Raw genomic sequence first — 14524 nt, 5'->3', positions numbered from 1 at the left:
ACTTATCTAATTTAACTATCCATAACATAAGGCACATTAAAAAAAAAGTAAGTTGGACGAAAGAAATCCTTATTTAATGATGGAAATGAACCAAAGGTACTTTGATCTTAAAAATCATCTTTATCTTTTAAATCTTAACTTTTAAATCATTTAAAAAAAGTCAACATGTAAATTAAGCGTGGTTGGCTTACATTAATTCCAAGATAAATAAATTAAAATTGGTAAATCATTTATTCTCTTTATTCTATTAATCTATTTTTTAAAAATCAAATTAATTCGTTTCAAAAACAACTGCTTATTTATCTTAGTAATAATTATTACTATTCTATTTTGCACTCATTTACTACATTTTTAAAGTGAAGACTGAAAAAAGTAAACACCTTAAAATGTACGAAATTCCAGGCTTCTATCGTTTTTTTAGTCTAACACTGAACAGAAGCCAGTAATTTTTGTCCGAATTCAATAGAAACTAGGTAAAAAGAAAATAATTTTTGTAATAAGAACCGAAAGGGTCATTAATTGCTCAGTCTAAGGGACCAATAAATATTGTTATCTTCAAATCATTTTATTTTGATTAGTTTTCCTTTTCAATAAAGTATCACTTATACCCACAGAAAATGTACTGGTTCTTGGCCATTAAAATGAATGGTCATGCACTGAACATGCCTTGTCTCGAAAAAAGTGAGACACTTACTATAATTTTGAAAGAAGAGCAAGAGAATGAGAGTGGATAAAATATAAAATTTAAGAATATGCTTTTCTTTCAACACAACATAAAGTATTAACGTTCGTTAGTACGTTAAATCTCATTAATATCAAAAATATCTTACTCCTAATTTTGTGCGACATTAGAATATCAAATATAAAATTAAAGAGTTACCAATTTGGCTTAATGTTAATTCTTTTCTTAAAATGCAATCTAACAATAAGGTGGTTACTGTCACAAGAGGAAAAAAAAACTTACCTCAAGTAATTCTAATGTTTTACGCAGCCTATTGTTCAAATTTTCAAATTTACTAAAAACATCATTCAATCTTTCTCTTAATGATTCAAGAAACGATGGGTCACATAATGAAATGAACTTATTATAACCTTGATCTATTCTATCCTTAGAACTCTGCTGTTTCTTCCATTCTTCAAGAGTTTCCTAAAAAGTATTAACAAATTCTAAGGTTTTATCTTCATCAATTTACCAGAATTATGAAAACGCAGAGTATTGTATTTATCATTTATCAGACTTGTACAGGTTTGTTTGTTTAAGTTTAAAACTTATAATAGTTGTATTACCCTTAACAAATTGGATGTGTATTCCACATCCTTTCACATTGAGAAGGAAGGAAAAGGTATAAGGGCTTTTAATGTTTCACTTTTTTATGGAAAATAAATATAATTTGAGCATATTAAAGCTTATTAAAATGAATAATGTAATGTTTTCTTATGCTATTTGTAACCTATCCCAAATACATGGAAATTTAATTAAAAGGAAAGAAGCTGAACCTCTTTTCAGAAAATCTTAATCGTAAAATCAATTTAGAATTTAATTTAGAAAGATCCCACAAAATTTCTAGTGAAATAATACGCTTAATTAAATTCCCAATGCAACATCAACGAAAATGCGACACAATTGCAATATTTCTGTTAACTAAATGAGAAAGTAATAATGACCATAAATGTCGGAAGTTCGACAAAACTGTGAGAAATGTATACATTAAAATTGTTAACTACTCTTAGCTTCAGTAAATTTTTTCAAGAATTTGCAAAATAATTTTGCTAAATAAATATTTCTTTAACTTAACTACAGCTGTGATCTTATTTTGAGTTTTCGTGAGCTAGTTTTGACTTTAAATGGTCCACCCCAGCTCTAAAGTCTACCGTCAAAATTACATTAAAAAATAAATAAAAATAAGAATTCTTTTTTCTGTTAAAAAAGAACAAAATTTGATGATTAAATTGTATGTTTGGCTGGCATTAAAATTCAAGCTGGACTAGTTGGCTAAGGCCAAAAAACCTAATATTTCTACCTCCAGACACCTGATGCGAAAGAAAGGCTCCAGCTGTCCGAAACGTCGAACTTTTCAGATTTTTTTTTAGCCCCGCCTGCTATAATAGTTTTGTATTATAAAGAAAACTTAATTACTAATTTCATTTATAAAGTAAAGGAATCAAGATTAGAAATAATTCAAACAAAAGCTTACTTTAACAAAAGTAAGTTCGGCATTAATATCTCGATCATTAGATGGTGTAGCTTCTATTTGATCAAGATCATTGCTTACTGCGTTAATCCAAGAAACTATGGCAGCTAAATCTGTATTAAGTGCTTGCGAAATTTCGAATGCTGCTTCCAAGGTATTCTTTGAAGAAGTTATCTCTTCACCCAACTACGAAAATAAATTGCTTCTATTAACAAATTTGTTTTTCCTCTAAGAACCCACCAATTTTTTTTCATTATGTAAGCAAAAGATGGATGAAGATACCATTGCTTACTTTATTATATAATTCTTTCAATGCATCAAGTCTGTAATTATATTCTTCTGCATCTGGTACTGTATTATCTTCAACCATTTGACGACCGGTTTTAATTATATTTTCAACTTCAGCTTTCAAGTCACTTAGCATCTGATAAAATCTCTGAAATTTAAAATATATTTCATAAATTAAGATATAATTCAATACAGTTAATTGAAGTAACTAACGGATTAAATATTACTTCCTAACTAAGCAACATCACTTTCTCTTAAAGTGTAATGATATTTGCAAAAGAACTTTTACTGTTAACATACATAACATCACTTACCATACAATGGTTTAATTGTCCTTGAATTGCTTCAGGTTCATCAGAAGCTAGTTCAAGAAGACAACAAGCTTCTTCTACTCCTCTTAATTCTCTTAACGCTCTGCATAATCTTGGTTCCACATTATTAGAGCTTCGCCATTCTTCAAATCTTTCCATGACTTCCATGAACCGGTTCTAAATAAACAAATATATGCAAATATTAATTACTAAACAAAATACAAAAAAATTAGATGAATAAAGCTGGCAAGAGATTACTTTCAATAACACCATTTGCTCCTGTAATCTCGATGCAGCTTCTACTTTTCCTTCAGCTTCATAATGCTTAACTTCATCTTCCATTTCTTTCAATGTGTTAGCTTGCTTTTCGAATTCATCTAGCAATCTCTGCAATTAAAAATTTAGCGTTATATAAATCATCGACCTTATCCATTTCTCAGTTTCCACTTTAGCATTTTTAAGAGATTAAGGGAACGACAAATGTCTCTTTCACCATCATACAAACCTTTAGTAACAATTAAAATTCTCCCAAAACTGGCCTAAAAAAATAATTTAAAAAATCACAAGAATTTTTTGTCTCTTAAGTTGTAAATTTCTTTTATTAATTCAATTCCCTTTTTTAACATTTGTAGAAACCTTTTGCAAAATTTGTATGTTACTTCTCAGTCAACAAAAAGTGTATTATATATAAAACAGAGGTTCTCTAACTTATTTCGCCTACCTTCCTCTTTAAGAATCAATTATTTTATAGTGCCCTCAAAAATTTTCTGAGTTCCAACTTATGTACATTTTAAATAAGACTGTTCTAATGAGAGCAATAAAACTCAATTTTATAAATAATATTTAGAAAAACTTTTATTCTAAATAAAAAAAAACATTTCAATTTAAAATTTAAAACTAACCTAATGTGAAGGATGTACCTGATGATTTTTAATAAGTTAGTTAATATTAGGCTAAAAAACTAAAAAACGGCCATAAATAGGCGTTATCGTCCACTACGAGAAAGACTGATACAAACATAAGATATTTACTGTATTTTCAAAAAAGAACCTCTTGTAATATTGAAAAAACAAAAAGAAATGCCTCGCAATATGTTTATAGTTAGTATTTGTCATTTAAAAATATTCCTTGTTCATTTTTGGCATAATATTGGACCACAGAACATGTTACTTGCGAGAGAGGTAATGTTACATAAAACCTAAAGGAAAGACAATATTCACTTTTTTAAATTCACTTAAATATTCACTTAAAATTTACTTTTTTAAGCTAAATGAGGGCAGCAAATTATTTATTCTCCATATTACAATAACGTCAACAAACGACAAAGACCTAAGGTCAAGACCTATAAAATGACGAATTTGAAAATTACTTAAATAAAAGAATTTGATATAATCGCATTCACTTGCTGACAAACCCCAGTATTTAATAACAGCTTTTGTTCTTACTTGGACATCATCTGGTAAATCATCAGAGGTAAGATCATTATCAATTCTTGAAATTATTTGAGCATGTACATGGTCAAGCCATTCTTGAAATTTCGCAATATTCGTCTCGGATTGTTGAGCTTCTTCAACAGATATTTCCAACAAATGTGTGCGATCAGTTGCCTTCACAAAAACAGAAAAAAAAAAATGAGAAACAAAAATTAAAGAATTTAAAAAGATTATACCGGTGGTGAACCCCAGCTAAGAGGGGTGCGGAGACTGTCTAACACTACACATGTAAGAAAAATAAATAATCTTACACTCAAAAGGTAGAAAATTCTTACTTCTTTGCACAACTGTTTCCAACGAAGTGCTACAGCATTCATATCTTGCTGAATGCTTGTTTCCATTACGTGGTCATCAACTAAGCCTTTACCAAATTCTTCAATGCGCTCAACTCTAACTTCAGGATGATTTCGAATGTAATTTTCTAAGTCCTATTAAAATGTAACTGTATAAATTTTTCTAAACATCGACACGTTATAAAACATTAAAAGTGATAAAATACTGTAACTAAGATAAATTTGGGGGCATAACATACGTCAAGATCTTGTGATATTTCTTCAGCATCAGCAGCAGACTTCGGCGATTTTCGTAATCTCTTTTCTAGTTTGTCTAACCAAACTGTTTCCTGGGCCACCAGAGCTATAAGCCAGGCATATTAGACACAATCAAATATTTAATGTACATATAATTGATTCAACATTCATTGTAAACTTTGTGTTCCGTTCAATAATAATAGAAATAGCTACTGCTTCTTTTTTGTGATCTCGATTTCAATTTGAATCTGAACTTCATGTAAATTCAACAGCAATATTCTAAATACAAAATTTTACATTTCATTTCTCCTAACATTGTAATCTGAGCCCCTTTAAATACATGAATATTCTATACTTCACTCTCTTTTGGAGTTGGACTCCATTGTTCGCAAAATACTTTATTCAAACATCTTATTATTTATTTATTAAAAATAATAATAATGAACCAGGTCAGAGTCATAAATTCAAAAAACTGGTAGGGTACAAGTTTTTATGTATTTATATATTTACCAAGGGTGGATAAATATCATTATTAGTCGTAGAATTCCAGTAAGCAAAAGAAGTTTGTAAACTTATACAAATCTAAAAAAAATCCAGTAAATTTACCTCTAAATTCTCCATATTTGTGTGAAGCGTTTTGTAATATCTGATGTCTCACGATAATTTTGTTTGTAACATCTGCCCACTGCATTCTTAACTTTGACAATTGTTCTTCCAAAGCTACTGCTTCAGGATACTTTGACAGTTCATTTAATAAAACACTTGCTGCAAAAAATGTATATGTATTAGAAAAACAATAGAGAGAAGAAAAAAAAAAATAGAAAAAAGAAAACAAGAGTTATTCCTCTTCTGTCAGGTTTGTGGGCACTAAACCGAAATCTTTTTACTGACATTTCTAAGTATAAATGTATTATTTTCCTTTCCACATTCAACCCCAAAAATGGTTTTACCAACAAAGAATAAATACCATTGTCGTAAAGTATTTTATAATCAGCATTTTTTTTTTCTAAGTCATCTCTAAGTCCTTGATATTTTGCTTTTAACTTGAATAATTCTGCAGAATCATTTATTATCATTTCTCCATTGTGGCATTTAAATTCCAGATTAATAATCCATTCGTTAACTTCTTTTATGTTGGATAATGTCTGAAAAAAGAAAAAGGTTAACTTTATTCTCTTTGAATGAAAAATAGCATATATTTTAGAATAGCACAGTAAACTTTTTGTTACTTTATTCAATTTATCTTGTTCTTCATCTGTAAGCAATTGTTTAGACTCCACTATTTCTTCCACGAATTCATCTGGAGTGTGCTGTTCTAAACCGTTGGCATACACAGGTTCATTACTGGAATCATTCTGATTTTTATTGAATTGAGAAGTCAACGCACTACATAATTGCTTTTCCTCATTTTCTAATCTAATTAAAGAAATATTCATGGAATTAATAACTTGCGTGATAATTATAAACAAACAAGTACAAAGACGTTAAAGTAAAAACTAACTTTTCTATCATATCACTAATTAAATTTGAAAACTGGTAAGATTTTTCCCTTAAAGAGTTTGTTTCTTCACAGGGTCGTTTGTTAGCGATTTCTGTTGAACTCTCACAAAGTTTCTGTGTTTCCTTCTCTTTCTCTCTTAAAGACAGCAACATTTCCTGTTTTTAAAACCATAAATTATTCAAAGTTGTTATTAATAAAAGATAAATAATAGATAAGGTGTACTTTTTTCATTTATTCAATTCTAAGAGTCTTAAAATCAACTGAAAAACAATCACATGCTATTCTGAACTACTAAGTAAACAAAAGAAGATGCGGGATGGATTTTAAGACAACGCACCAGAAAAATAATTTTATAAATTTTTGAAAATCGCAGATTCGAAATCGATTTTATTTATTGCAGCATATGGCATTAAATCTAATATAAATTTTATTTCAACTCATATCCTTAGTAAAAACTAACTTTATGAAAATCAGTCTACTTGATAATAATTTTCCATAAACTGGTTAATGTTTTCAAAATGAATCAATTTTACTTTAGCTTAAAATTAAATGTGCTGAAAGAACAGAGTCTGAATAACTTAGAACCAATATTTCAGTATTTAATTGAGACTAACTCTCCACTTCAAACAAACTCTTGTTATAAATTTGTTAGTGCTCACTTGGAAACTCTTTGTATGTCTTTTAAACGGATTCTGCTTTTTTTGGTGAAATATCCGACGATTTTAATTAATGCATTAATTACGAAATAAAAATTAAATTAATTTTAATAAATAAAATATTAACAAAACTTTATGTTACTATGAAGCAAGTCTCAAAATAGAAACCAAGAACGCCCCTATAATTAAACGATTTTATAGACACCACAAAGTTAGTGATAATTTGTAGCAACAAAACTGCAATCCGATTAAAAGTAAAACTAAAGGTTGTTAAAGAAATATATATGTACATTACAAAAGCCGATAAAATTTTCTCTCAAACATGAGTAAAATACAGAAGCAAATCTTTAATGAAAAACAAAAATTAAAAAGGGAGGTCCGTCTACATTGAATAAAACAAAAAAAAAAATAAAAAGCAAAGTAATGCCTATTATTTAAGGCGGGCTTAACGTCCAACAACCAATTAGGTGACTTGGACAGAAGCGATTAGCAAACCCACTTCACGACAAATTCCTCACAATAACCATTAAATAAAATCCAAGGCCTAGACCAGAAATCGAACCCACTGCCATAATACACATTAGCTTTAACCGCTCGGTTACCGTGGTAACTAATAGCATAAAATAATCGAGACATATTCAGAGTAAATTTTTACAAATAAATAACTAAAGAGATCAGGCAGAATTTTCCAATTATAACAAAAACAGCTGCCATTAGGTTTGAGGAAAACATTAAAAAATAATTAAGAGAAATCACATACAACGGTTACAATGAACATCAAAATCTAAAAATATACATAAAATATTACATCAAGTCTGGGGGATAACTTGCAAGAATATTATTTTTTAATCAACTCACTCTTATTTCTTCCAAAGTATAATTTTCATCATTTGAACAGCGTTTTTTATAATTGGTTAGGGTGTGCTCAGTACTATCTATTTGTGCCTTCAAATCTTGTAAATCAGGAATAGATTCTACAGGGAGTTGCCAGGCATGAGTGCTTGTTACGGCGGGTGGTTTGTCAGACACACTTGGTGTCAAACTCGCTTCGAATCCAGAAGATGTTATCTGTCAGAACATGACACTTTTTCATAAAGAATGTGTTTGATGAAAACAAAACACATATAAATAAACACAAATGATTTACAGCTAACAAAAAATAAAAAGAAAGACTAAATACAAATCCATGCAAGAAAGTTAATAAATTAGGATTGAACAACAATATAATTAAACTCTAATTGCAACACTGAAGAGAGATTTTAAAAAAAGACTAAAACAATGAGCATCTATCAAAATTTACTTACACGATGTGCTTGTATGTCCATAATTAAATTAAGTGCGTCCCATCGATCAGATACAGCTTCACATCTTACTCCATAACAGTTTACACCGTTATATTTAACTTGAGTTAACAGAGCTATGCTATTATTGATGGAAGACAAAGTTTCTTGGTGACAGTTCATATCATGTTTCAAATTCTGGAAGAATCGTGAAAAATAACTTTTTCGGAATATATTTTTTGGAAATAAATTTGAAACATTATTAAAATTTAACAACGTGAAACAATTTATTAATTTTTATTACTTTATGAACGGCTAACATTAACGTCGTTCTTCATCACTGACGCCTTGTCTAACTTTACCAAATTAAAGCTTTCGTCCCAAAGATATATGATAAAATAAAAATAAATGAATTTTAAAAAACGCTAAATAGATAGAGTGATAGATTGTGCTGTCTAACGAGAAAACAGTGCCCGGATCCCGGCAGTGCACTGAAAAAAGTCCGGGCGCCCATGACCTCCGAAGTGAAAATTGAATTGAAAAAAAAAAAACTTAAAAAAATGTAATTAAACAAGATCAATTGTCTTAATTCCGTTGCATAAAATAAAGACAGTATCCACCTGCAATCTAAACAAGATTATCTAAGCCAAAAACAGGGTGAATTATCCCCAAGGAGTTTTCTTGAACGTTGGCTCGTGGGCGAATGCTACCGCGAATCAGGGTCTAAAGTAACTTACAGCAGGAGAACTTCTCCAATCCTATCTTTCTGTTTAGACTTAAAAGCTTGGAGTAAACTCTGGGTAATGCTTGAAGGACAGTTTCAACTTTTTTTCAAAACGCTTTCCGAATGTGACCGACTCTTATAACTCACCATTCACAAAGACAGATTATACCTCAACTCTTCCTCTTCTTTCTCCCAAATCTTCAATCAATCTACAGAAGTTCATTAAGAAGACTAAAACATCCAAAGGGCCTCCTCGCCCACGAGGAGTAATGCAAAGGTAAACTTGCGTAAGTATAGTATATCGGCTAAGACTATTTGTGCGACCACACTGTAAAAGGTTTAAGACCTTAAAAACTACGGAGCCAAGCAAACCGCTTCCGTTTCATCACGCTTTTGTCTTGAATGCCTAGGCAACCAGACAATATATACCAACTCATCAGAATGTTCATTCAAGCAGTTTCACACTGCCGTGAATTTTGTAGAAAAAACTGTAATAGTGCAATATATTTGCCGAAACGTAAAACTGAGTTACTGTTTTTTATTTGACCGAATCCTCCATAATATAATGTAAATATTAACAATTGCATAAGAGTGATAGTTACTCTAAATAGAAGAACTTTTTACCTGCAGTCGCTTTATTCTGTCTAATACTTCTCCAATTTCTGTTGCAGGTTCAGCTTCCATACTTTTAAGCATAATCTCTTGATGCTGAATCCATGTTTCCAACTTGAACAGATTATTTTCAAGTTCATTAATATTGTAAATAATGGTTTCTAATTTGTTTGATCTTTCTTCAGCCCACTGACATATATGTGCCCATCTTTCAGCTAATGCAGACAATTGATCTTCCAATTGGGAATGTGCTGTAGAAATATTATGAAATTTGTTGTTTACAACTCTTAAGAGAATAAAAAGTTTTTAATTACAATAAAAATAAAAGATTGTTTGTCCTTACTTTCTGCAGTATTATCGTCAACAACCACAACAAACTGCGATAATGAATCTACGACTACTTGTTGTTTTTTAATATCTTCTTGTAGTTGGCAAGACGTGTTTAACTGTTGTTTTATTGTATCAATATCAATGCCAATCTCGGGCATTCGAGATATCCTATCTTCTATGTGCGTCATCCAGCGCCTTAACGCCTCTACCTCACTGTCCTGGTAAGACATTACAGCCTTGTATATCCTAAGTTTCGAAAACAAAAATATTAAAATTCCTTTAAGTTAAATTTTTAAAAACTGATTCTTAAAAAAAAACAAAACAAAAAATAGCAAAATTACGTTTTCACGTTAAGTTATAACGTAACAGTTCTTTCCTTCTTAATGCAATAATAGTCAATTAATTGATATTTACCTTGATTGTTTTTGAATAGCATTTACTCTTAAAGTCTCCCATCTTGAATTCAGCAATCTCATCTGAACTCTGACCTCATCCTCCTCATCTTTAGTTAGCCCACCGTCACCTAGCATTCTTACACCCTCTTCTAAAACTGCGCCCACTCCTTCTCGATGTCTATACAAATCTCCGATAAAACTCTAAACAAATAAAATAAAATAAAATTACAAAGGATAATTCGAACAGGACAGCTATATTTTGTTCTAATATTTTCGTTTGTCCAATAAGACCAGTTTTTATTAAAGTAAATTGAAAACAAGTGTTTGCTAGGGTGAGGAAAGACATAATGCATTTATGAATTTAAGCCTAATTTCTAATGATATCTAGGTCATAATGATTAAACCACTTACTTCATGATGATTGAATTGAATTTTGACATCTTCTAAATTATTAGCCAATGGCTCATCAAAATTTAATTTATCTTCAGCTTCCAGAAGCCAAGTGAGTACTTCTTCAAGTGCCACCTGGTATCCCCCTAGTTCTATAGACACATTTGTCGCCACACTTAAAGGTCGACCTCCAGTATTTGTTTCACTCTGCACATTTTATCACTTTTTTTAACAGAATTTAAATTGATAAATTTAAATTAAAAAAAAGAAAATAGAAGCTGACGAAATTATCAACAACTTAAATTAATGGAGAAATAAGCGCCTCATGAACTTTTAAAAATAATATCTTGGGTGTTAACGTGGGTTCAACATTGATGATTGTGTAATGAGTTTTTTAAAAAAATAGGTTTCCTTTTTGTTGAACACTTGATTACAGTGCTTTATCTCAAGCAGGGCAATATCAAGTAGGGACACATTGTGTGATAAAAAAAAAAATAAGAAAGAAGTTTTATACGTGGGCAGAATTTTAAAAAAAAAACATGCAATCACTGATGAAATCATTTATTTTTATTTTTCATTTCACCTTGAATTACAACAACTAGAATTAAATTTTTGTTACGCAAATGGCAGTGCTTATTTCTTTCAGTTATACAACTATCTCTTATTAACCTAGCAACCGGTCGGTCCAAAAACCGAGAAGAAAACAACAAATAAATGTTGGAAAACCTAATTCAACGGCGAGTTAGTGAAGAGGTTATGAGTGTATCGGAGATACCTAGTTCCAGATATGCATAACATTACTTAGATTTGCTAATTGGGAAAATTTGATAGTAAAATAATTTTAAAGAAGTCATCCACCGTCCATGACAACTGGACGTCAAACTATTTTGACGTTATTTTTTAAATTATTTAATAACATAAATTAATACTAAGGCACCCAAATTTTTGTGAAGCTTCAACATCAACATTTCTGTTGTTATTATTACTACTTTTTTGGGCAAATAAATATAATTATTGGAAATTAAACAATATACGAAATTAACAATATCGTGTAAACACTAAATCCTACAAATCTATGTAAATTATAGATTTTGAAAGCTGTGTTTCTAACTACCACAAATGTACTGAAATACATTTTTTCTATATACAAATAAGTCAAGACGAACATTTTTCTTAACTATGTTCTTGAACAAAACATTATCATTGCAAATAATGTTAACTGTTTAGAGCGAAACAAAGATATTGTGAGTGCATATACAAAAACCTTCTTCAATGATATCCAATAGAGATACGATCAATTTTATTTAAGATTTTTAGAGCTTAGTTTCTGCCTAAAGATGTCTAAACTTAAAGATACAAATAAATAACTTCAGAAGCGTAATCTTTAAAGACATTTATAATTTACTTAATAGAATGTGTTATAAATATTTAATTACCTCCACTGGTGAAGTATTACCAGTATCTCTCTGTGATGCTGAATGAGGCAGTGATTGGAATAAACACATTACATACATCATTATTGACTTCTTGTCAGGGACAGAAGTGTTTACATCTGAAAATAAAAATTAACATTTGCTTTGATCGTCATTTATATGTAGTTCGAATGTATTCAAAATCAAAGACACTGAAAAAAATAAAACAACCAAAACATTTATTTTTAAAACTTGATGAATAATTTACTTGGTACTTGGTATTAATAATATACTTGGCGACAAAATGGACATTTTAAAAGGTCGAAAAGAAAGTACGAGTGAATATTTAACAACAGTCTTATGAAAATTTGCAGATACAAACGCGCTAACACAAAGAAAAGTTTGAATAAAAAATTGTTCGAGTAACAAGCAATTAGAAGCTCCTTAAAGATTTATAAGGAAAAGAGTAGAGGTAACAAGAATAAGGATCATTATGTTGGCTTCGAGCCACTGTCAAGGGATCCATACCAAGGATTAGCAGGGGGAATCACAAGACCATCCACTGCGAACCCTAAGTTGCACAATGAGCCAAAATAGTAAGCCTCAAATATATTTGAAAAAGCACGAAAGAGGAAGATTTAGTAAATTTTAAAACATTGAGTGACGAGTAGCAATATAAGGCACATGGTATATTAGAATAAAAAAGAGCTAACCCTCGCCTTGTCGCATGTCGATGATTTCTTCATTATCGGCGATAAACAAAGAGTAAGATGAAGAAAAAGCAAAATATTTGGGAAAATATCTTAGGTAATCGCGAAGTGCTAAAGACTGAAATTAATGATGACATCGACAGTGAACAGAGATAGTTGGCTGAGATCTGGTCAGTCGCACATATTGCCCAAGTGCCCTCAGCTCACTAGAATACTTGTCCGAATTCTACCGGCGAAAAGATTAGCATGTCACTCAACTTTAAAACCGCACAAAGGCAAAGAAGCCTCCTGTGGTTGTACAAAAACATATTGAAGAGTGGCTAATACCCTAATGGCTGGCGAGAGGTATTATCGTACCGGTTCCCTAAAAAAGGTAAAGATTCTCTAGTTATAAATTCATCTCACTGAATTGCCTGAGTCAAGTACTCAAATCGTTAATCAATTATAGATTAACGTACATTCTAGAAAAGTGCCTGTGAACAAAGTCCAAATTTGCATAGGGAGCACTTGTTTGCCGTGTGCTTTGAGAAGATTTCACAATCTTCCATTGTGCCAAGCTTCCATTGTGATATTCTAAAGTCACAAAAATTTCGAATGCGTCTAGGTTCATGTCAGGCTCATAAACCCTCGCGAATAGAAATAACAGGGTTCGCTATTAAAACTATTTGAGGGTTAACTTCATTGCTGAAATTGTAGGGGACGCACTGGAAGTACAAAGTTAGATTACTTAATATAATCTAATCAACGAGAGAGCTAACTACTTTACTTTTTTGGGTAAAACAAAATAGTGAAGTATATCAGCTAGAACAGATGGAAGCTAGCGAAATAGTGAATGGAATAATCTCACTGATGAAATCGATTCCAACAACTAGCAAGAAAACATTTTGTACTTGTCAACGACTTGTTTTTTTTTTTTTAGAAAACACTACTAAGACCTTTATTCTGAGTAAAACAAAATGCAAGCAGTTTCAGATTATATTCACCAGAAAATAACAAAGTGTAAGTATGAAAGATGATCAAGTAATAAATAAAAAAAAATTTACCTTCAGTATCCAATAATCTTTCAATCTTTAAATGTTCCTGAGCTATTCGAAACGCATGATCTAAACGAGCATTTGGATGTCTTCTAGCTATATTTGAATAATCAAACAGTTCTGGGCGAAAGGCGTGAATTAACGCGTTGAACGCTAATCCGTCTGCCCAACTAGTTGTAAAATTATTTACTTCAACTTCATATTTCTGAGTATTTTGTTTACACCATGTGAGTAAGGTCTTTTCTAGATTAGTTTGTTCAGCATCAGTCATAAGTTCTTTCAAAGACCAATGAACCTGAGGCAAAATATAAAATTATTCTTTGTTTCTTTTTTAATAAATAATTACAAAAAATAGAACATACCTGCCAGTGCAATATAATACTCCAAACTAACCCAAGGATTAATTTTGGATTCCCATCTACAATGTCGTTACTACTAATATTTACAAGTTTTACCTAGAAAACAAAAAACAAATTATTAAAATTAAAGAAATAGAAAAATACTTTTTTTTCTAAATATACTCTTTTAATACCTAATTACTCTTCCCTCTAAGGTAATTAGAGAAAACCAAAAAAATGTTAAATGCCCCATCCCATATAATTTTATTAGAATTAGTTCCTTTATTCCTAAGTTTTTTTATCGATGAGTTATTTTAGATGTCCCTGT

At 30.5% G+C, this 14524-nt stretch overlaps 1 protein-coding gene across 10 annotated transcripts in view; it reads right to left on the bottom strand.

Annotated features, from left to right (window-relative positions):
- The window catches only part of LOC141448166 (dystrophin, isoforms A/C/F/G/H-like), an 898384-nt gene that overhangs the window by 651106 nt on the left and 232754 nt on the right, over window positions 1-14524 (bottom strand). For all 10 annotated transcript variants that reach the window (XM_074116317.1, XM_074116303.1, XM_074116369.1 and 7 more), the window contains 21 exons: window positions 14221-14313; window positions 13868-14153; window positions 12139-12254; window positions 10724-10909; window positions 10332-10513; window positions 9931-10163; window positions 9600-9838; window positions 8276-8449; window positions 7830-8039; window positions 6316-6470; window positions 6044-6230; window positions 5782-5959; window positions 5421-5579; window positions 4817-4920; window positions 4560-4712; window positions 4237-4398; window positions 3050-3178; window positions 2795-2968; window positions 2485-2628; window positions 2196-2378; window positions 965-1147 (listed from right to left, as the gene is read on the bottom strand). In XM_074116317.1, the coding sequence (XP_073972418.1) occupies window positions 965-1147; window positions 2196-2378; window positions 2485-2628; window positions 2795-2968; window positions 3050-3178; window positions 4237-4398; window positions 4560-4712; window positions 4817-4920; window positions 5421-5579; window positions 5782-5959; window positions 6044-6230; window positions 6316-6470; window positions 7830-8039; window positions 8276-8449; window positions 9600-9838; window positions 9931-10163; window positions 10332-10513; window positions 10724-10909; window positions 12139-12254; window positions 13868-14153; window positions 14221-14313 (3630 nt within the window). The remainder of the gene's footprint in view (window positions 1-964; window positions 1148-2195; window positions 2379-2484; window positions 2629-2794; window positions 2969-3049; window positions 3179-4236; window positions 4399-4559; window positions 4713-4816; window positions 4921-5420; window positions 5580-5781; window positions 5960-6043; window positions 6231-6315; window positions 6471-7829; window positions 8040-8275; window positions 8450-9599; window positions 9839-9930; window positions 10164-10331; window positions 10514-10723; window positions 10910-12138; window positions 12255-13867; window positions 14154-14220; window positions 14314-14524) is intronic.

Source organism: Rhodnius prolixus, unplaced genomic scaffold, assembly GCF_049639745.1.
Source record: "Rhodnius prolixus isolate KJV_2025 unplaced genomic scaffold, Rpr scaffold_1, whole genome shotgun sequence".
Lineage (NCBI taxonomy): Eukaryota > Metazoa > Arthropoda > Insecta > Hemiptera > Reduviidae > Rhodnius > Rhodnius prolixus.
The sequence above is the reverse complement of the archived record's forward strand: the minus strand, read 5'-3'. Positions and strand labels throughout refer to the sequence as shown.